We start from the raw sequence: 24,120 nt of genomic DNA on the forward strand, positions 1-24,120 counted from the left end.
CTGCTTTGGGAACATGGAGTCTCAGCCACTGGACTCCCAGGGAGGTCCCTGTATCTTTAGTTCAAGCCTTTTGCCCATCTTTTATTACATTGGTTGCCTTCTTATTACTGAGTTCTTAGACTTCTTTATGTGTTGCTGTATCAGTTTAGTTACCAAGTAGATACTCAATGAAAGTATATTAAGAAAATGTATATTTTGCCCTTGTTATAAGGGAAATCTGTCTTCAAAACAAAAATATTAATTGCTGTCATTGAAAAGGAAGGCTATTGTTATCCTGGAATATGTTTTACATGGTAAATATTCTTGAATTATTTCATTTCAGCAAGTTTTAGTAGCTTCCTTTGCGTTTGTCGGGTTACATAAGCATGACTTCCGTAATCAGTGATATTCCTTTCCTATTAATTTCTCCTACCTGCCTTTTCAGCATGGCAAGACCCTCTAATAGTTTATTAAATAATGTGTATGATGAAGAGTACCTTTGTTTTGATTGCTTTTAGGAAACATGCCACTAATATCTATATATCCACTAAGAACAATATTATTAAGGCTTTTGCTTAGTTTTCACAAATCCAAAGTCAAGCGTGTACATTATATTTTATAAAATTCTTCTTGAAGTCTTCTAATATACTGAGTGTCAGCAAAGTATATGAGGGGTAAGTTAATATTATGAGAATAACGTATTTCGTTTTTGGTTACTTTCCATTTTGCTTTGCAGATTTTTCATCCTTGGCTCTGAGCTCTGAGGAGGCTTTCGCGCTCACTCGTCTTGTAGCTCAGGCTCCTCTACTGCTCACGTTCTCCGCTGGCCTCGACGCTGTCTCTGATCTGCTCATTTGACTCTCCCCTTGGTCCTCACCACTTTTTACTCTTCCAGTTAGATGCTCTGTCAAATCAATCAAAACTCTAATTTCCAGGACGCTCCAGGAGCAGTCACTCGCCTCTAATCATTCACTTCCTCACCAGTGCTCAAAACTCAAGTTTATACCTATCTATGTAGCATTAATTAAAAAACATTTTATGATGGAATTCTCTAATTTTGATGCCAGTGTTTCTCTTACTCAAATTTTGCTAAGGGCTCTTTTCTTAAGGACAACCTGGCATTTGTGAGAGAAAAACGTAATTAAGAACTTCAATGGAAAATTTTCAACTGCGCCCTAACTACATAATTCTGAAGCACTAATATTTTGAAATGTTTTTGTGCTTTCTTTTCCCAGCCCCAAATTATTGGAATGTTCTCTGGAGTTCTGGGGAGGACACTCAGTGTGATGTCATGGTCTAGGGCCTTCCAGGCCCAGGTCTTGCTCAGCCAGTAATTCTGTATGACTGTGAACAGCTTGGCTGATTGCGCAACAAAGGATCCTCATCCCAGAGTTTATCCCATGTCCACACATAAAGTGAGAGTCATCAAGGAGTTGGAAACAGGACTCCCAGAGCCTGGTTCCTGGTACTACATGCAGGGCGTAGGGAGCTTTGAGCTGCTGGTGTTCTTTCTATGTAATATACAACCTCTCTTCCCTGGTGGCTCAGCAGTAAAGAAACGCCTGCCAACGCAGGAGACATGGATTCTATCCCTGGGTCAGGACGATCCGCTGGAGAAGGAAATGGCAACCTGCTCCAGTATTCTTGCTGGGAAATCCTGTAGACAGAGGAGCCTGGTGGGCTCCAGTCCATGGGGTCGCAAAAGAGTCCTACAGGACTTAGCCACTAAACAAGGAAAGTAGGAGCCACGTGGATTTCTGACAAAGGTGTTCCTGGTCGCAGAAAGCCCAGAATTATCATTAGCTGTGCGCAGGACTGTGCTCTGTATCAAGGGACTCGGGTTTCTGATCTGCTTTTGTTGCCAGCTGGATGTGTAAGTTTAGGAAAGCTGACTGGCGCTTCTGAGCCTCACTTTCCTCCTCCGTGAAATGGAGTGAGCTGAGCGATTTCTACAGTCTCTGAAAGGAAAAGCATGCCTCCGTGCTCTTACTCTGGGCGGAGGGTGGAACCGGGATGCACCCCGGGCAGGTCAGGCCTGGTCTCCCCGGGGCCCGGAGCACGCGGCGCGGACAGGGGCAGGTCTGAGTCGTCAGCGCAGCCCGGCTCGCCGGCCGGCGGGCGGGGCGCAGAGCCGGACGGGGAAGAACAGAGGGCCGGAGCGCTCCCATCTCAGCGCGCCTCTTCTGTGCGTCGCCCCAGAGGCGAGAAGGCCAAGCGCGCAGTTCAGGCTCGCTTCCTCCCTGTGCCTGCGGTTTAAGTCAAACTAAGAAAAGATTGTGTTTTGTTTTCCTTCCCAGCTGGGAGCTGATTTCAGGAAAACTTCGTCCGGGGATGTATTTCTTGTAAAGAGTGTCAAGTGCGCTGGTCAGCCAGCCCATGCAGTCACAGAAGGAAAACCCGGAGGGACGCATGCTGGCCGCAGACTGCGGGCCGCGTTCGTTCGAGCACGCGGGTCCCTCCATCAGTGCTGTCCCGAACATCGTTGCTTTCCTCCCTTTCTTGTGCACTCCCATCACCTAAGCCCTCCAAGTGCTCATCAGTGTTTTTCCTTTGTTGGCCATCACTCACAGGATGATTTTATCAACCACAGATTTCCCCTTAGCTAATGGACAGGGAGGCCTGGCGTGCTGCGATTCATGGGGTCGCAAAGAGTCGGACACGACTGAGCAACTGAACTGAACTGAACTGAATGATTGCGAGCAGTGGGAAGCTGGCAAAGTAGAGAAGAGGTGTTTGTGTGTGCGCTGAGGGCTCTCGCGTGTGTGTGTCTGTGTCTGTGTGTGCACATTGACGGCTTGGGCATTTGCGTGCGTGTGTGTGGGCGCGCGCTCAGGGCTCACACGTGTGTGTGCGCGTGCGCGTGTGTGTGCTGATGGCTCAGGCATTTGCATGTGTGTGTGTGTGTGCTCTCGCATGTGTGTGTCTCTGTGCGCTGACGGCTTGGGCATTTGCGTGTGTGTGTGTGTGCTGAGGGCTCGCACGTGTGTGTGTGTGTCTGTGTGTGTGTGTGCTGACGGCTCAGGCATTTGCGTGTGTGTGTGTGTGTGTGTGCACTGACAGCTTGGGCATTTGCGTGTGTGTGTGCGCGCTGAGGGCTCACACGTGTGTGTGTGTGTGTGCTGACGGCACGGGCATTTGCATGTGTGTGTGCGCACGCGCTGAGGGCGCGTGTGTGTGTGTGTGTGTGTGTGTGTGTGTGTGCTGAGGGCTCGGGCATGTGTGTATGTGTGTGTGCATGTGTGTGTGGTTGGGGAGAGTGGTCTTGTGCATGTGTATGGTGGGGGAAGAGATCTGATTACAAAAGTAACAAATACTTCTTGTACACTTATTTCCAAAATGGAAAAAGGTAAGAAAAAGAGAATAGAAACCAACCACATTCCTAGCAAATCAGGAACAACTGTTGTTAATATTTTAGTATGTGGTCTTTTTTGTTGCTCTCCACATTTTTGTTAAAATAAATGAATTTTAGGCCCCATGCTTTTCAACCATTTTGCTGTTTTCAGTTTCTAAACAGCCCTGCCTGCCTGGGAAGTCGCTTCAGTCCTGTCCGACTCTTTGTGGCCCCGTGGACTGTAGCCCGACAGGCTCCCCGCCCGTGGGGTTTTCCAGGCGAGAATATGGAGTGGGTTGTCATGCCCGTCTTCTGGCCCAGGGGGTAGACCACGTCTCTTTGTCTCCTGCTGGCAGGTGGCTGCTTTACCGCTAGTGCCACCTGGGAAGCCCCACAAATAGCCCTGCAATCAACATATTTGTTCACACTGTGATTTCCTTCAGAGAGTTTGGGGAAGACCATACTGAAGAGTATGAACTTGGTTTTTTTCAGTTTTAGGACTCCTGGCTCTTCTTACTAAATTGCCTCATTGAAAACGACACTGCCTCTTTCAGCATCCGCCCTCTGTGCTCTCACTGATGACTGAATGCTATTTATTTTTCAAGTCTTTGATAAGCTAATAGGTGAAAACAGTATCTGATTTTTGTGTTTCCCTGATTGCTAGTAATATTGAACGTTTTCACATGTTGATTAGCTCTTTCTATTCCCCTTTCTGTGAATTACCTATCCATGTCATTGGACTATTTTCTCTTCTTTATGAGAATATTTACCCATTTCCATTTTTATCACAGCTATTTTCCCAGTGTGCTGTTTTCCTTTAATTTCTATAATGATTTTTTGATCCACAAAATTTTAAGTTTTCATGTATTCAAACTCGTGATCTTTTTCTTCACAATTTTTCCCAGTGTTTTTATACTGAGAAAGCTTTCTGCACCTAGAGACCAGGTTAATACCCACTTCCATTTTCTTGGTTGGTTTGAATTTTCAGATTGTTTAGTGCTTTGGGATTTAGTTGTGTATTTAGCATGGGGTCATGATCTGAACACTTGTGCTTCTAATTTGCTTGCCAGTTTCCCCTTTATCATTGGTTATAATAGATATTTTCTGTTCGCATAAAATGCCTCGATTATCACATTCTGTGTTGAGTTCTTTTACATACCAGGGGATCTTTCCAGGCTGTGATCCTCTCTCTTCCCACATTCTAACACCAGGAACACACTCCCCCGACCCCAGTTCTTCTGATATGTTCTGAAACCTGGTATTTCTTGTTTTCACATTGTTCTTGGCTCTTCCTGCCTATTTATTTTCCAGATGAATGGTAGAATCATTTTTGTGGAGTTCCAAAAACCTCCCTTTGGGGTTTTGATAAAAATTGCATTCAGTCTATAAATTCAGTCTATAAATTCAGTCTATAAATTCAGTCTATAAATTCAGTCTATAAATTAATTGGGAAGAATTTGGCATCTTTACTGTGTTCGTCTTCCCATCCAGAAATACACATATGGACATTTAAAAATATCCTTTTGTATGTCTCAGTGGAATTTTGTCGCTTTCTTTATATAAATTCAACACATTTTTTATTAAAGTATTTTAAGATAATTTTATATAAGGGCTACCTTTTTAATGGAATATTTTCCCCCTTTAGTTTAGATCCAGTGTTTTTAATACCACTTTCCCCCCAATGATTGCCAAGTACTGACAAGAATCTAAGGGAAAAATATATTTGTTTCTTTTCAAGCTTATACGCTCAGAGATTTAGAAGTAGAAGTGACTCTAAATGTAACATAAAACTGGAATCCTGAAAAGTCAGATTTATTTAAAAATCACGTAACTGATGGGACTTCCTTGGCAGTCCAGTGATTGAGACCCCATGCTCCCAATGCAGGGGACATAGGTTCTATCCCTGGTTGAGGAACTAAGATCCCATATTCTGTGGGTGTGGCCAAAAAAAAGTACCATGTCACTTATTAGAGAAGGGCTTCCCTGGTGGCTCAGTGGTAAAGAATCTGCCTGCCAAGGCAGGAGATGCAAGTTTGATCCCTGGATCGGGAATCTCCCCTGGAGAAGGAAGCGGCAACCTCTCCAGTATTCTTGCCTGGGAGATCCCATGGACAGAGAAGACTGGCGGGCTACAGTCCACGGGGTCACAAAGAGTCGAACAGGACCTAGCAACTAAACAACAACAACGTATTAGAAAAGTAGCTAACAGATGAATACTCGCAAATGTCCATACTCTTTTCGCGGAGGACATCCAGAACTTAACTGTCCAAAGCCAAACTCACGCTCTCCTCCCTCGTATTAGTCTCCTACAACTACGGTAACCAATCACCCCAGCCGTAGTGACTTAGCACACATTTGTCAGCGTTCTGTTCTGGAGGCCAGAAATCCAAAATGGGCCTCGCTGGGCCAAAATCAAGATGTCAGCAGGACCACACTGCACCCAGAGGCTCTAGGGGAAGAGTCATTTCCAGCTTCTGCAGGCCACCTGCATTCCTTGGCTCATGGTACCTTCCTCCATGTCCAAAGCCAGCAGCTTAGCACCTTCCAGTCTCTCTCTGACTCTTTACTGAGCCTCCTCCTTCCCTCTTCCATCTTTAAGGACCTTGAGATTACATGGGGCCCACCTGGATAGTCTAGGAATAACCTCCCGTTGTAAGGTCAATGACCTTAATTCTATCTCTCAATACAACCCTTTCCCAGCTTTCCCATGGAACATAACTGCACGTTTCAGGGATTCAGACACGGACATCTTTGGAGGGCCATTAGTCTGCCCACCTCAGCAAGGATGCACTTTTAAAATGTTGATTTAAGCACATTAGCCCTCTCCCCGAAGCAGTTCAGCAACTTCCTATAGCCCTTTGGATTACAGCCAGAGTCCTTAAGTGGCCCACCAGGCCCTCAGCGATCTCAGTCACCCTGCAGGGTCACTGGGCTCCATGCTCATCCTGTGTACTCTGGCCGCACGGCTTCTTCCAATTCCTTCAATGTACTTGCTGTCTCTTGCCTCGAGGCCCTTGCATATGCTGTCCTCTCTGCTGGACAGCTCTTCCCTGCCCTGTACCTCCCTGTTAACTCTTAACTCCGACCTCAACCCCATCCACTTCCTCAGGTACCACTTCCCTGACGTCCGGGCCCGGCTCCTCTATCCTGCCCTCTCATGGCGCCTTCTCTCTCTCTCCCGAGGTGCTCAGCTTCCCTGGTGGCCCAGATGGTAAGGAATCTGCCTGCAATGCAGGAGACCTGGGTTTGATCCCTGGGTTGGGAAGATCCCCTGGAGGAGGGCATGGCAACCCACACCAGTATTCTTGCCTGGAAAATCCCCATGAACAGGGGAGCCTGGCGGGCTGCAGTCCACGGAGGTCGCAGAGTCAGACACGACTGAGCGACTAAGCACAGCACACAGAGCACAAGACACTTAGCACACCGGTGATTCTACTTTCCTATTTAATTATTTAATTCCCTCCCTGTCTGGACTAAAAGCTGCAAGGGACTCTGTTTCTTTTTGGCTCACCCCTACGTCTTCAGCACCTAATGCTCCTGGTTCATAGTGGCTTTTAGGGTGTATCTGATGAATAAATAAATGAACTCAAGGATCTACTTTTTAATATAATTTTAAAGTTTTATTATGTATCTATTTTTGGCTGTGCTGGGTCTTGCTTGCTTTGTGTGAGCTTTCCCTAGGCGCAGCGAGCAGGAACTACTCTCCAGTTCCGGAGCACGGGCTCCAGGGCACGCAGGCTTCAGGAGTTGTATCACATGGGCCTGGTTGCTCCGTGGCATGTGGAATCTTCCCAAACCAGAGACTGAACCCATGTCCCCTACACTGGCAGGCAGATTCTTATCCACTGCACGACCAGGGAAGTCCTCAAGAATCTACTTCTAAGAGAAGGTTTTTAATGGATGTGTTCATTGGCACAGATATAAAAGCAGAAAGACCAGGGCATTTCCAAAGTCCAGCAGACATGCAAATTACTATAGATCCATTTGGTAATGCCACATGTACTCAGTTGCTCAGTGGTGTACCACTTCTCGCGCCTCCATGGACCGTACCTGCCAGACCCCTCTGTCCACAGAGTGTTCAGGCAAGAAAACTGGAGTGGGTTGCCTTTGCTACTCCAGAGGATGAAATCATATACAGCCATTAAAGTGGAAATAATCAAGACTATAATGATGGGGGGTACATGTTTCTAGTACATGTAAATTAGCAGGACACAGAATTTCTTACCCTAATCAGAAAGCAGAGTGCCACAGAGATCACAGCAATTGCTTTAAGACTGTTAGAGAGAGAGTGATATTGCTTTTCTCCCATTTCCAAACTTTCCTATTCACATGTTCAATACAGCATGTGCTCCTTGGATGCCAGTGTGTGCCGAGCACTGTGTCAAGCCTAAGAGCCACACAGTGAATCAAATGTAATAAAAATGTGATAAAATGTAAAGACTGCACGTTTACAGTCAAGTGAGGAGGAAAACAAATCATAATATAATGCAGAGGGCCTAACATTCATGGACTATCACGGTATTTGAAAAACATGGATTCCTTTACCACAGGAAACCATAGCACCATAGGCCAAGAAAATACTTTTAGATTAGGTTCATCATCATTATGGCATTAAAATTTTTAATTTGAGGGGGGAATTGTAGGAGTAGACCCATTTCATTTAGGCTTTGAAGATTTCCTTAATTGTCTTTCTAGTCCTTGAAAGTGAAAGTCGCTCAGTCGTATCCAACGCTTTGTGACCCCATGGACTATGGGGTGAAGTCCATGGAATTCTCCAGGCCAGAATACTGGAGTGGGTGGCCTTTCCCTTCTTCAGGGGATCTTCCCAACCCAGGGATTGAACCCAGGTCTCCTGCATTGCAGGTGGATTCTTTACTAACTCAGATATTCTTTACTAAGCCCCTTTTTCTAGTCCTTAATCACCACTTTCTAAGACATAGACTGTATACCCAGAAGGAAAACACCTGGGATTGTGATGAATTTTTCCTGGTCCCTTGGTTCAGCTACATAAAAAAGTTGTGTGTAGGTGGGCACGGGGACACCGCTGATGCCTGCCTAATGCAGACTTGTTCCCAAAAGTCAGTGCGTCCTCAGCCCCCAATTCTAGGAAACTGGAAAAACAGTTTCCCCAACATAACTTCTCTTGGTTTCATCTTCTCGTACTCAGGCACTCAGTGCCTCTGCCTCTGTGCTGGAGCATAATGTAAATACTTAATTTGTTTAATAAATATCCTGAAATAGCCCCGTGGAGTTGTTACTAGAAGGGCACGAACCTTTTAACTCACTCCACCAGCACCGATCAGCACTTAATGTCTTTAATGATCGTCGGGATCTTTTTTAGTGGCTGGAATACTCCATAATCAATGATGTGGCCCTGCCTGGAGGCAGGAGAGACTGGATAATGGGAGGAAAATGTCACACTGGATGGGGCCAGTAATTTGAATCCCTGAAATCCGTATTGCTGGGGCCGTTTATGGGCGAGTCCGGTTTCTTCCCAAGGCTAGGAAGAGCCCCAGCGCAACCACAACACACACACACACACACACACAGTCCTAATGTGATTTACACATTACTGAAACCCCACCATGAGCCAGCTTGTGTTCTCAGCCTAAAACCTTTGAAGACTCTCCCTGGCCCTCCCACCCACTCTGGAAGGCAAATGTCACGCCGGCTTCCGGCACTGTGGTCATCCCCTGGAGAGTGGATTGTCAGTCCTGGGCAGGCGGGGACAGGTCTAGCAGGACAAGAGGGTCGTGCACTTTGTGGGGCCTCATTAAGGCTGGGGGAAGAGGGGCATCCCTTCTTCTTCCCCCATCCTCACACTAACCTTGGGAGCTAGTCTTTCAGGGAAAGAAGTCCTGTCTGCTAGCAGGTTTCAGTGCTCAAGTGCTCTCTCTGCGCTTGGACTTGGGGGCCCCTTGATCTTAGCCTAGCATTTGGTTGATTTGGCCATGTTCATTCTCTTTGCGTTTCCCAATTTCCTAAACATTTGCCATGTGCCCTCTGAACCTTCATCTCTTTTGGCTGAAATTCTCCTAGGAAAAGCCCTCGTGTTCCTTCCATTTGGTGTGCCTTTGCTGTTACAGGTGACCTTTGAAGAACAGGCTTCTTCTGATAACCTGAGGGAATTGTTTCATTATGAAACGTTTCATTTTTTTAATGTTGCTTATTATTGTCCACAGACCCAGAGTTTTTACATGCTGAGAGTATGTTGTAAACAAAGCCATCAATAATTTATTATAATTATGCAGAAGTAAGGCCAGGTTTTCCACTGGCTCAGTGACGCGCATCACTGAAAAGTGGCCTGAGAGGTGAAATCTTATTTTTCCCAAATGGATTATTTAAAACTGGAGTGTGAACAGTTAAAAATCTTAATTTTTATAAATTCCTGTACTCTTCATTTAGTGAGAAAAATAACACTACGCCCTGACTTGATAGAATTTTCAAACAATGTTCCTATAACCAAGTTATTAATATATAGAATTAATCCCTTGGATTACTGGTGCGTCTCTGCTAACACAGGATGAGAGTATCTTTCAGAATTTGGCCATGCCACAGTCCCTGGGGTGACTGTCAGGTCCTGTTCACTCCTTTGAAATGCGAGGGCTTTTAATTAGAAGGAACAATGGATATTCTTTCTTTCTATATTATTATATTATTATCATTCTGTTGCCAGAACTCCCAGTGGCATCTAATTGCAAGGGAGGCTGGAAAATGTGGCTTAGCTATGTTCTCAGGAAGAAAAGGAAACAAGTTTTGTTGAACACATAGCAGACTCTGCCATGGAAACAGACTCCAGCCATCCCAAAGTGGATAAACAGAGGGTCAATGATCCCAGCTCCTTTTCCTACCAACTTGTTTTATCCCCACCAACTTGAAATGCCTCTTTTGATCACTGCTGAATTCCCACGTATGTGTGTGTATATATGTGTATCTGGATGCCATTCTCATTCATTAATTCCTGGGCCATAAGCACACTGAGGCTTTATATTTTGTTTTGATATCATTATTATTTTTTGGAAAAAATATTCTCCTGGCATATTTCTTTATCCAGATAAACTTTAGATTCAATTTATCTGTCTTCCTTAAAAAAGGAAAGCACAAATAAGGAAACAAAAAATTCCACAGTCCCCCTAACATGTATTATGAAAGATATATTCTACTCAAAAACATCATACTACTGGGGAAAATAAGCATCACCTGACAATTGGTGTTTTCTGACTCCGAGGAAGTATGCTTTTGAAAAAGCAAGCTTCCCTATCCGACAGGGCCTAACAGCATTATCAGCAGGGCATTTATAAATGGCTCGATGTTTAGAGTTCATATTTCATCTTCAACTCTATTTGTTGCATTAGCAAAATGAAGCTCATTAAGCTTTATTCTTTTAGCCCATCTCTCCAAGCATCTGAACCCACTAATACTCAGCTTTCTTTTCTGGAAGTATGTAATCTTTCCTACATCACACTTGAAAGTTCATCTCATTCCTAAACCTCCAATCAAGGCTATGAACTTGTTGTTTTCAGAGAGGCCACATCTGTGCACAGAGCCATTACGCCATCTGTTAAAGTGGTCAGAGTTCATTTTATTGCCTCCTTTGTGGAAGGACTTGTACTGTAAAAGCATGTGTTATTGAAAACATAATTTTCCTCATCATTATGCTTTCTTTCTAGCCAGATCATAACCTGCTAGAAGTCTATGGAGCATAGTGTGAAAAGCTCTTCAGAAGAGCTGTTCTTAAGAGATTAAATGATTGCCATCTCTGGCCCACTTCTTTTATCTCATAATCAAGTTCACAATGATACTAGATATCTCAGCTGAAGTGATTATATATTTGAAATAGAAATGGCTTTCTCTCCATTCATATTTCACACTGTTGAAGGCAGGATCTTTTTTTTTCCTATTTATATTTATACATGTTTATGGATCTTTACACCTGTCCGCAGGGTTGAAGACTCAAAACTACTTTTTAAAAGCTAAAAATGGCTGGTTGGGGGTTGGCTTGCCATTTTAGACTTTTGGTACAAATACACTAGTAGTAGATTGAGATCCAGCGTGGATTTATCGCAATGTAGAGCTGTATCAGCTTAGCAGTCATAGCCCAGCCATTCGCTCGACCAGCGAGCAGCTTGGAATTCACAGCAGCTGAGACACTTGCCCAGGGTCGCCCAGCCTCGCCGAGACTAAAGCTCACTCCTGGGCCTTTTCCGGGGGCCGCACCGCTCCCTGCTGTGCTGAGAGCAGGCCTCTTAGACAGATATGGCATGCGGGGGGACAGAGGACCTAGCGACCCAAAACTATAGGATCCAGACTTTTTTTATTATTAGTTCAGAGAGACTCACTTTGGCTTTTGTTCTTTATCCCTAAAGCTCTCTGACATAAGCTATTTCCTGCCATCACAACTTCTTTCCCAGAGACTCAAACTGAGTAAAAAGATCAAGTCACTGTGTATTAGTGGTTCTGCTCAAGCACTTATAGAGAAGGGATATGAAACTCTGCCAGAAATGAGACTTTGGGCTACATGCTGATTGCATTTATCCACATGTGCACAAGTGGTCAATAATCAGACATTCTGAAAGTACATTCTTTCCTCCTTTTAAAATACCTCTAGCTTTAAATAAGACTCCTTGTTTTAAAAACCTAGTAAATAGGAAAAAGTGAGTCATTATTTATGGTTAATCACTTTTGCCAGCTGTGACTGCATTTCCCATCCATTTTTCTCTTTTTTTTCCTTGGACTGGAGAATCTATTCTGTCACTGTTTAGGAAAAAACCATATTGGTCCCATCAATAGCTTCCTTCAGCACATAATCACAGCTAAGGCAGTGTAAACAAAGATTTTTGTTGGATTGCAGTGAGAAAGTAACTTCTTTAGAATGCAGAATTATGGAGACTAATCCAGCATCTTCAGATAGCACCCAAAGGGAAAATCTGAGTTATTTCAGGGTTTCTTTCAAAATGGAATAATTATTTCAAAACTATTGAACTTATGAGTGTCTACTCTATAGCTACAAAGTTCCAGATATTGCAAAGTTTAGAAAAGATTTCAGGTGGGATACCTGACATGTCAGGATGCTTTTATTTGCACGTACTAGAAAATACTTTTTAGACTGCTTTGAACAACCCAGGGAACTTATTGGATCATGTAACTAAGAGTTTTGAAACTGGGCATGCTTCAGGCCTGGTTGATTAGGCTCCAGCTCACTCTGTAATTCTTCTGACTCTTCCCTTCACTGTATGTAGCACCATTTTCAGGCTGATAATTGATCATGAAAAGCAGGTGCATAAATTTTTAGATCAGTGACTCAGAGAACTGTTATGGAAGTTGTACTCTTGTGTCAGGAAAATGACGGCTGTAAGGTCATGTCATCTCTGCATCCCAGCTGTCCAGTGAGAGAGCTTCTTCTTAGCTGACAAACAAAATGCCCAGGCTTCATTATGATTGACCCAACTCTTTACCCAGAATCCACCTGCCAATGTAGGAGACGCAGGAGATGTTCAATCCCTGGGTCAGGAAGATCTCCTGGAGTAAGAAATAGCAACCCACTCCAGTATTCTTGCCTGGAGAAACCCCAGGAACAGAGAGGAGCCTGGCAGGCTACAGTCCATGGGGTCACAAAGAGTCAGACACAACTGACTGCTGAGCACATATGCACACAACTCTTTACCCATCAGCAGTGGTCAGAGGAGGAATGTCATGTCCTAAGTAGCCAATGATCCCTCAAACCAGTCACTATAGTAAGGAGAGTGGGATTAAACTGGTTGGCTTAAACCAGTGGGATCCCACTTCCAGAACCTGGGGTGGGGATCCATTCACCCAAACCACACAGCTGAGTAGCACAGGTGACGGGGAAGTAACCAACAGCATGCACTGTGTCTCTCATTTAGTAGGCAGAACCTGGTCCTAAGGAGGCCAGAGTTTTGCCTGGCTTGTGTCATCCTTTCTTCCTGGTCTGCCTTTTATCCTCCATAGTTCATCCTAAGTGGCCAATTCCACCACCTGCCCACAACCAGTCCACAGATACACCTCTGTGTCCAGAAGGCAGAAGAACACTCTTATATTGAGGAATACACGATCTACAGTTCAGTTCAGTTCAGTTGCTCAGTCGTGTCCGATTCTTTATGACCCCATGAATCGCAGTACGCCAGGCCTCCCTGTCCATCACCAACTCCCAGAGTTCACCCAAACTTATGTCCATCGAGTTGGTGATGCCATCCAGCCATCTCATCCTCTGTTGTCACCTTCTCCTCCTGCCCCCAATCCCTCCCAGCATCAGTCTTTTCCAATGAGTCAACTCTTCGCATGAGGTGGCCAAAGTACTTGAGTTTCAGCTTTACCATCAGTCCTTCCGAAGAACACCCAGGACTGATCTCCTTTTAGAATGAACTGGTTGGATCTCCTTGCAGTCCAAGGGACTCTCAAGAGTCTTCTCCAACACCACAGTTCAAAAGCATCAATTCTTCAGCGCTCAGCTTTCTTCTCAGTCCAACTTTCACATCCATACATGACCACTGGAAAAACCATAGCCTTGACTAGACGGACCTTTGTTGGCAAAGTAATGTCTCTGCTTTTGAACAGGCTATCTAGGTTGGTCATAACTTTCCTTACAAGGAGTAAGCGTCTTTTTCATTTCATGGCTGCAATCACCATCTGCAGTGATTTTGGAGCCCAGAAAAATAAAGTCTGACACTGTTTCCACTGTTTCCCCATCTATTTCCCATGAAGTGATGGGACCAGATGCCATGATCTTAGTTTTCTGAATGCTGAGCTTTAAGCCAACTTTTTCACTCTCCTCTTTCATTTTCATCAAGAGGCTTTTTCTTTTTAGTTCCTCTTCACTTTCTGCCATAAGGGTGGATCATGGAAAAAGGAAGAGAGTTCCAGAAAAACATCTATTTCTGCTTTATTGACTATGCCAAAGCGTTTGACTGTGTGGATCACAATAAACTGTGGAAAATTCTGAAAGAGATGGGAATACCAGACCACCTGACCTGCCTCTTGAGAAACCTATATGCAGGCCAGGAAGCAACAGTTAGGACTGGACATGGAACAACAGACTGGTTCCAAACAGGAAAAGGAGTATGTCAAGGCTGTATATTGTCACCCTGCTTATTTAACTTCTATGCAGAGTACATCATGAGAAACGTTGGGCTGGAAGAAGCACAAGCTGGAATCAAGATTGCCGGGAGAAATATCACTAACCTCAGATATGCAGATGACACCACCCTTACGGCAGAAAGTGAAGAACTAAACTACTCACCTGAAGTCTAAATACCATGTATTGTTGGCAGACTAAATAGTATTAAATAAGACATGCACATGAGACAATGAAGAGCAGATTCTCTTTTTCTGGCTGTCCTTGGCGTTTAAATTGCTTGAAACTTCAAACTTCAGAGCTCTTCTGAAAGGCAATATTTAATTTGCTCTAAAAGTCAGTTCCCGAAGAGAAGAAACTGATCTGTTTCAATAGTGAGTTCCCTGTTACCTGAACGAGACTCTGCTGTGACATGCTACCGCTGATGGCAATTTAAATGCCCGTGAGAACTTCCTCTCTCAAACTTTCCTCCATGTCAGCCTGAGATCTTCCTGAAGGCAGAGCTTTAGATGAGGGCTACGCGCAGGTTGCTTGTTTGGGGTACAGCCTCGGGGAGCAAGGGTGGACCGGTGAGTGAGGGCAAGCCTGAGGTGAAGGAGGGCTTCCCTGAGTCCAGAGAGCCACCCCAGAAGGACCAAGGGAAAGTGACTATCCACTGACACCTGTCCCCTCACGGGTCAAGAATCACCCAGGGGGCGTTACCGCCTTTTTTCATACTTGCGACTGTGCGGGGAGGGCCGCCCCGGGGTGAGGGCCGCCCCGGGGTGAGGGCCCTGGTGGACGGCTGGAAGCACGTGGGAGGCACTGCAGCAAAAGCCGAGCGGCGAGAGAGGCGGGGCGGGAAGGCGCCAGGCACAGCCGCGGAGGGAGCCGCCGAAGACCGGAAGCCGGCTAAACGCTTCTTCCGGCTTCCTGTGCGTCTGAGGGGCTTCCCTTAACACGCGTCTTTAACGAGGTAGAATGAACGGCCGCCGAGCCCCACAGGCCTGTCATCGACAAGGAGGCGAGCGCGCGGGCGGGGAGGACCGGCGGGCGCCGGCGGGGCTCGCGGGCTGACGGCGCCGGCCTCCAGGGCCTCCGCTCGCGCCCCGCACGGGCTCCTCGCTGGGACGGCCATTTTAGCGCTCACCGTTCAGTCAGTATGGCAGCTCGGACGCTAACATAACGGCAGTTTTGACTTTTTTCCTTTAAATTACTCCGTGAAGAATCAGAGAAAAAGAGGGCCTCTCTCCCTTTCCCCCACACTCCTCAAGTTCCACTCAGAAAACTTTTCTCGTCTCAGTCTTGGCCTCCGCGTTAAATTTCTCATCCATGTTTCAGGTGAGCTAAATGGGGCATCAACTTCCAACACTCATGTGACTATCCCAGTGACTCGGAGTAATCGCCGGCCGCCCGCCTGTGCGCTGCGAACACAGACGTGCCCGCCGCTGGCTCAGATCACCCCCGAGGCCTTGCCTCCCCTGAGGTCTCCTCTGGGCTCCACCAAAACCTTGGTGTCGGTGGGGCAGAGCACTGAGGCAACTATCTGCTTAATCCAGCCAAGAAACACGGGTGCCTCCCCTGCCCCGAAATCACTTGTTTGGGGCCAGGGAGTGTCTTTAAAGCAGTTTTCTAGTAAGTGTAGATGTAGCTGGAATGTTCCAGAGAATGGCTCCACCTCTGGCTCCTCTCACCTCAGTTTAGTCGCTCTGTCGTGTCCTAGTCTTTGCGACCCCATGAACCGCAGCACACCAGGCCTCCCTGTCCATCACCAACTCCCAGAGTTTACTCAAACTCATGTCCATCGAGTCGGTGATGCCGCCCAACCATCTCATCCTCTGTCGTCCCTTTCTCCTCCTGCCCCCATCCCTCCCAGCATCAGGGTCTTTTCCAATGAGTCAGCTCTTCACATCAGGTGGCCAAAGTATTGGAACTTCAGCTTCAACATCAGTCCTTGCAATGAACACCCAGGGCTGATCTCCTTTAGGATGGACTGGTTGGATCTCCTTAGTCCAAGGGACTCTCAAGCGTCTTCTCCAACACCACAGTTCAAAAGCGTCAATTCTTGGGTGCTCAGCTTTCTATATAGTCCAACTCTCACATCCATACATGACTACTGGAAAAACCATAGCTTTGACTAGACGGACCTTTGTTGACAAAGTAACGTCTCTGCTTTTTAATATGCTATCTAGGTTGGTCATAACTTTCCTTCCAAGAAGTAAGTGTCTGAATTTCATGGCTGCACTCACCAGCTGCCGTGATTTTGGAGTCCAAAAAAATAAAGTCAGCCACTGTTTCCACTGTTTCCCCATCTATTTCCCATGAAGTGATGGGACCAGATGCCATGATCTTAGTTTTCTGAATGTTGAATTTTAAGCCAACTTTCTCACTCTCCTCTTTCACTTTCATCAAGAGGCTCTTTAGTTCTTCTTCACTTTCTGAAGGTGGTGTCATCTGCATATCTGAGGTTACTGATATTCTTCCTGGCCATCTTGATTCCAGCTTGTGCTTCTTCCAGCCCAGTGTTTCTCATGATGTACTCTGCATATAGGTTAAATAAGCGGAGCGACAATACACAGCCTTGACGTACTCCTTTTCCTATTTGGAACCAGTCTGTTGTTCCATGTCCAGTTCTAACTGTTGCTTCCTGACCTGCATACAGGTTTCTCAAGAGGCAGATCAGGTGGTCTGGCACTCCCATCTCTTTCAGAATTGTCCACAGTTTATTGTGATCCACACAGTCAAAGGCTTTGGCATAGTCAATAAAGCAGAAATAGATGTTTTTCTGGAACTCTCTTGCCTTTTTTATGATCCAGCAGATGTTGGCAATTTGATCTCTGGTTCCTCTGTCTTTTCTAAAACCAGCTTGAACATCTGGAAGTTCACGGTTCACGTATTCTAGCTCTGTGGTTTTCAACCAGGGATGGTTTTGTCCCGCAGCCCTCCCAGGAGACACCTGGCCACATCTGGAGAAAGTTTTGACTGTCCCAGTGGGGAAGGGTCCTCCTGGCATCAGATGGGTAGAAACCAGGGATGCTGCTAAACACCCTACAGCGTGCAGGCCTGACGGCCCTCATGGCAGAGAGTGATCCGGCCCCAAATGTCAACAGCACCGAGATTGAGAAATCCTGCTCTAATGAAGATTTAGACGTTGTGAAACAAGGTCACTTGTTTAGAAAATTCAGACCAAAAAGAAAGGAAATACTCCTTCAGTTGAAAAAGATATCAATACTAAAGAATATTTTAATCCAAAACAGCCCATAAAACAAACTTGTGTTTAGTTTATAATCTTCCACTTCTGCCCAAATGAATATAAATGTTTATGAGATTACAGTTATAATATACATAGTATTTATTCTTGTTTCCACATAAAAACATAACTTTTATAGTCTCTACATCATTTCAATAGAGAATGTTCCATTGTTTCAGTTCCTTCCCTGTTTGTTTCTCTCCTTCCTTTTTTTTTTTTTTTTTTTTTTTTTTAAGTAACTTTAGCAAAAGCACGTACTCTGATTTGAAATCTGACTTTGGAGACCTAGCAATGGGGCACTTGTGAATTATTTTACAATGAAAAGCATTTTCAAAACATTACAAGAAATTGTTAAAAGTGTCAGCCTCTCAGTTGTGTCCGACTCTTTGTGACCCCATGGACTGTAGCCTGCCAGCTTCCTCTGTCCATGGAATTCTCCAGGCAAGAATACTGGTGTGGGTTGCTATTCCTTTCTCCAGGGGATCTTCCTGACCCAGGGATTGAACCCACATCTCCTGCATTACAGGCAAATTGTTTAACTTCTGAGCCACCAGGGAAGCCCCTTAAAAGACATTGGTATGATATAAATATTGTTGCACAAGGAACATGTACTACTTGTGAGAAACATTTGCTGTTTATGTCTTTTTTAAGTTTAAAAACAACCTGTTTTTCTCTAGAATATAATGTTAGAGCAGCAGTACAGCTGAACCTTGGCTCCTTCAAGGTGGGGACTACTTAGCCTTTAGATCACAGGGAAACATCTCGTCTGGGCTAAGCCCACGCCACATCCCAAAAAGGAGAGAGAATCTTGCTTAACAAATCAGGATGTACAAAGACAAATGCTAAAGCTTATGGTGATAGAAGTAATTACAACCACTTATCTGACAAGTCCAAAAAATGTCAGAATTTTAACAGATAAGAAAACTGTTGGGATTCAGCTGAGTGGACAGAGTGTAGACCTGCCTGAAGTTCTCAGTGTATGGCACTGGCACCCTGCGTCCTCCGTCCTTCAAAGTCCAGATAGGATTGCCTGGAGCTCCCATTCCACTCCCTGTGCAATGTTGCAGCACTTTATAAGGTTTTGCAAGTTTCTGGAAGGCCTGTGGCTCTGAGTTCTCATTTCTCTCTGAGCTCGTTCAGTTGATGGGTCATCTTCCCACCCGCCACTGACTTCTCCTGCTCTCTACTGCAGCCACTCAGACTGCACTCATCGCCGAACTCCATCCTCTGCCAGACTCAGTGCACACACCGCAACCACACCGTCCCCTCTCAGACTGTGTGGCTGTCACAGTCCTTGGTGAAGATAAAAGACACGTCATGACATGCAACACAAACAACCTCCGAGTCCACATAAACGTAGCAGTTAATTAAGGGCCTTTTGAGCACAGGGCCTTTCTTGGGCCATTTCTCCTCTCACTGCATCCCAGCCTCCTCCCCACCCATCAGTAGGTCCTTCTTCTTGCATCTTCTCTCTTTTTTTCTCCTCACCACATGGCATTCGGGATCTTAGTTCCCTGACCAGGAATTGAACCTGTGCCCCCTGAAGTGGGAAGTTGATGTCTTAACCACTGGACCACCGGGAAATTCCCTCTCTTATCTTTCTTGTCATCTCCTCCACCCAGATGGTCCTAAAATGTTCATACTGAGTTACACAGAGCAGTTCAACCCTCTGGAGTTCCTACTCCCCAGATCAATTCCAGCTCTCCCTTTGCATCTCAGAAACGAGCAAATCAAAAAGTCTTTAATTTAACTGGCTTTACATGTCTAGAAGGCAGTTACTGTTGTTCATGGCAATTTATTTTCCTTTCATCTATCTTTATAAACTGTTCATTCCTTTAAAAAGCCAGCTGTGAAATATAAGCCTGTGTGTGTGTGTGTGTGTGTGTGTCAAAGTGAAAGTCACTCAGTCATGTCCAGCCCTTTGCAACCCCATGGACTGTATAGTCCATGGCATTCTCCAGGCCAGAATACTGGAGTAGGTAGCCTTTCCCTTCTCTAGGGGATCTTCCCAACCCAGGGATCGAACCCAGGTCTCCCGAATTGCAGGCAGGTTCTTTACCAGTTGAGCCACCAGGGAAGCCCAAGAATACTGGAGCCAGTAGCCTAGCCCTTCTCCAGCAGATCTTCCCGACTCAGGGATCGAATCAGGGTCTCCTGCATTGCAGGTGGATTCTTTACCAACTGAGCCACCAGGGAGGTGTGTGTGTGTGTGTGTGTGTGTTCAGGCTTATATTTCATGTGTGTGTGTGTATATATATACACATATATTCCTATGTCCAGTAAAAGAGCAGCTACTTAAGTGGCTTCAAGTGCTTGGGCTCAGCTGTAGGGCAGGTCAGATGCAGACGTGTCCAGTGTTTCACTACAGTTTCCAACTTCCCGCTCTTTGTCTCTTATTGTTCAGCCTGACACTCAAGGGGTTCCTTCCATTCACTGCTTGTCTAGGCAACCTCAGTTTTTCGAGTCTATCTCTCACTTGGACTCTTGCATCTGGTCTGTGTTTACAAAATGCGGTTGGGCATGGAGACCATGACTGACCGTTCCTTATGGGTCCCTGAGCGATGGCTCCTAGGTGCCACCATCAGAGTGTTATGTCTCTGCCTAGGATTTCAACTCTGTAAAAACAGTGATGACGTACTTTCTTTAATCCCCCCAAACCTCCGGGGAGGCAGTAGATATTCCACAATGTTGTCCACTGTCTCCCCAGATTCACTTATTCCACAAATTCATTCACTCTGTAAACAGTCATTGCCGACTGTGGGCCAAGAGATGGGGACCTTGCAGCAAACAAGAGAAAGTTCTTGCCTTCCCAGCATTTATTTCTAGTTGGAGGTGGAATATTTCAGTGCTGAATGTGTGTCAGTGACGCCAAGAGAGCACACTCTGGTTTCAGAAGGAGAGTGTACTCCTTTTAGGGTTAAACAGTGTAAACAGAAAGCATGAACCTTTTTGCATAATGACATCGGCTTCGTCTCCTCAGCACCACCGATTCTGCCCACCAGCACATCTGCTCTTCCATCACACAGCAATCTGAGTGTGGGTGCTGTGAGAGCTTCCTTCTTTGGAATAATGCCGTCTGCAATGAAAAACAGTATTTTAGCTTTTAAAAGTATAGCTCTGAAATGTGAATTTCCTCGTCATTCTCCTTGAGACGACCGTGATACGTATGTGATGAGGAAGGGAAGTCAGAAGAGGGTATTTTACCATGTCTCATTCTAAATATAAACATGATGCTCCTCCATTCATTATAAAAATGCCACTCCAAACTTTATGAATAAACTTTCCCATTCTAATACCTCTTGGTTATACCGTAATCATGTTATGATGGGAAGCTTTGGCAAAGACAGCAAGAAAAATAAAAAGTTAATGCAATTACAAAAAGGTTATTTACTGAGAGAATCAGGCAAAGGGGTTTCCTTTTCTACAAGTATTCAGCATCTCAATAAGTGAATAAATGTACACACACATATATATAGAAACAGTTTACCCTAAATATTACTTTTCTAAGTTATCCACTTAACTCACCGTATGAGATTTAGAGTTCAATCATGCCAGTTCAGAGTGGAAAGAAAAAAGGCCATTTATCTAATCCAATTCCTTGGGGAAAAATACTTAGGCAATATTAAGAATCTTCAATTATCTAATTTAATAAAGGGGATGATTTATACTCTGTAGTCAGTAGCATGTGATACTGATTATTTCTAATCCCTTAGAAGAGATCCGACATTCCGCTTTTGGTCCTGTACAGCATGAAATTGTCACGTATATTTCACCAAAAGAAGTAGCAAGAATAATGGGCCCACAGTCTGCAGTCATTTCACACTAACATGCTGCAACATGGTTTTGCCCTGGGGCAGAGAAGTAGGGCTTTTTCTTTACTTCAAAAGAATGAAAAATTATTATCACTCTATCCCATACCGTTATAGACTTCAGAGACTTTGGCATGAAATATTCAGAAAGTTTATTTTAGAATTCAATATTTTAAAAGCCTGCTTTAAAACTATTACAGTGATTAGTGGCTCTGTTACTTGGACCAGTCCTTGCTTTAAAAAGCCCTTTGTCCTGGTTGATACCATTTGCTGTTTCAACAAAATAGAGTTTGCGCCAACCCAGGAGCACCACATAAGGCACGTAATGCATTGTTTTAGAATGCGCCCCAAAGAGGAGCTGTGACCACAGCTCAACAGTTGCCCCTCAGACACACGCTTAAAGGAAGCACTGCTCTCCCGGTAGCAGCTGAACGCATTGCTTACACCGCGATGTTCTCCCTCTGCCGTGTGTTATGTTGACCAGGGGGCCTGAGCGCCATTTCTCTGCTCCCTGTTCAAAGGAGCAATGCCCCTGTCTCTGTGGCCCTAGGGACACAGGCACAACCCAGCTGAGGCCACCCACACCCTCAGCCGACCAGTCAGAGGCTCATGCCTTCACCTCTCTTCCTAGGATTCAGAAAAGCTTATCGGGTGTTTGTGAGGAATTAACAGAGCTTCCGAGGCCACGAATGAAGTCAGTGAAAACTTCTGGAGCTTGAGTTAGCTGTGTGGTAATTGCAACACAACTACTTCCGTCTGGAACATCCTATTTACATAGAGAGATGTGTGGAAGAGAGTGTAAAGCCCACATTTGGGAATTTAACCATCCTGACTTGAGTTTCATGTCTGTTACCAACACAGTGATCCTACCAGCACATTGAACATCAGTGTCTGCAGAACGGGCCCATCCTGCGTCTGTGCACAGATTCAGTGAGATGAAGGCAGTGCGAGGCAAGATGCCAGGCACTATAGTTATTTACTCCCAAAATGTTTTTCCTTTTTTAAAATATTTATTCATTTGGCTGCTTCAGGTCTCAGTTACGGCCTGTGGAATCTTCCTTGTCGAGCATGAGCTCTCTTTGTTTTGACTGTGGCCTGCAGGATCTCTTTTAGCAGTAGCATGCAGGGTCTTTTAGTTTTGGCATTTTGGATCTAGTTCCCTGACCAGGGCCCCTGCACTGGGAGCAGGGAGTCAGCCACTGGACCACCAGATAAGTCCCCCAAAAGGTTTTTCTTACCTCTTAATTGTTTACTCCACACTTCTGTTGTGCAATGTATGATGGGAAAAATAAAATGGCGTTGGTGTTGCTAAGAGCTCTCTGCCATGGGGCCAGGAGACCAGTAAGGAAGTGTGACTTGCGGACATCAAGGTCCTTTGCCATCCAGAACACCTTCCAGAAACTCAGGATGCTTTCTGGACTCTTACCCTGAAACAACCTGTGAGTCCTCAAGGACAGTGCTTTCCGGCTTGAGTCAGAGCCGACCACAGTTGTCGCCGGGCAGCTTTTACTTTCAGGGTTACCCAAGTTTGTATTTCCCGAATTGCAGTTCTTCCAGAATCCAAATAAACTCTCCTCTTCTTTGCAGCCTCCTGCCTTGCTTTTTTGGTTGCCAGATGCATGTATGTTTATTGACATATCACAGAAAAAATTTGCAGGATGGCTAGAAAAACCATCACTCCTGCCTTTTTTAATATAAAAATTATAACTTGTGCGTTTGGTGATATTCCTTTAAATGTATTGAATATATCATTTCTGTAGGTTTTAATAAATACTTTTTCCTTTCCTTCTCTCCTTAGGTATTATCAATGCAAGGAAAAAAAAATAGGATAGCCATTGACCTCAGCCTTCCCGCAGATAAGATAGAGAAATGAAGTGCGGAAGTAGGATGAAACTCACCGTAAATCACTTTCTGTTTCATTTTCCAGGGAAGTAGATCAAGACTCAGATGGTCATGTCAGCTTTAAAGACTTCGAATATGCCATGAACTCTGGACAAAAGCAAGCGTAATTATGGTGTGCTGCTTGTATGCAACTTCTGCGGAGACCAGAATAGATGGTGATGTAAAGAGATGTCAGATTCCACCCTAGCGATGGTGTCATACTGCATACCTTCCATTAAACTCTTTATATGGTCTTCAGATGCTCACGACTGCTTGCGTCTCGGACTCCTAGAGGTGGCTGTTATGCTTATAAGTCATTTTCTTCCATGTGGCCCTAGCCCTGAGCTCGGCTGCTGCTGGCACTGCCGCTGGGGTCGTCCCCAACCCTTCCTCTTCACTTGCTGCCCCCAACTCCCACCCGCATCACAGGCAGGGAGGCTCCCTAGTTTCCTGGTCCTCGACACCCACCCAGAGGCTCCCCGGCCCTCAGCAGGTCCCAGCCCCCGAGGAGAGGGGGTTTCTCCTGCCACCAGTGCCGGTTTCCTTCGTGCGTTCAGCGTCGGTTGGTCAAATAACAGCACGTGCACGTACTGAGTGTTGACTGTCTTCCAAGCCCTGAGCAAGGCTTTGGGAAAAAAAGACTACAGACTTCTCTAAGAAGAGGTACCATGGGATTTCCCAGGCAAGGATACTGGAATGGGTTGCCATTTTCTTCTCCAGGGGATCTTCCCAACTCAGGGATCAAACCCTTCTCCTGCTTGGCAGGAGGATTCCTCACCAACGAGCCACCTGGGAAGTC

The 24,120-nt window shown here is 45.3% G+C and overlaps 1 protein-coding gene across 2 annotated transcripts in view; it reads left to right on the forward strand.

Annotated features, from left to right (window-relative positions):
• Positions 1–23,579, forward strand: part of EFCAB11 (EF-hand calcium binding domain 11) — a 170,143-nt gene extending 146,564 nt beyond the window's left edge. For both annotated transcript variants that reach the window (XM_006061492.4, XR_003112207.3), the window contains one exon: positions 23,368–23,579. In XM_006061492.4, coding sequence (XP_006061554.1) covers positions 23,368–23,449 — 82 coding nt within the window. In that variant the 3' untranslated portion in view covers positions 23,450–23,579. The remainder of the gene's footprint in view (positions 1–23,367) is intronic.
• Positions 23,580–24,120: the final 541 nt, after the last annotated feature.

The sequence above is a fragment of the Bubalus bubalis genome, chromosome 11, assembly GCF_019923935.1.
Source record: "Bubalus bubalis isolate 160015118507 breed Murrah chromosome 11, NDDB_SH_1, whole genome shotgun sequence".
NCBI classification, from domain to species: domain Eukaryota; kingdom Metazoa; phylum Chordata; class Mammalia; order Artiodactyla; family Bovidae; genus Bubalus; species Bubalus bubalis.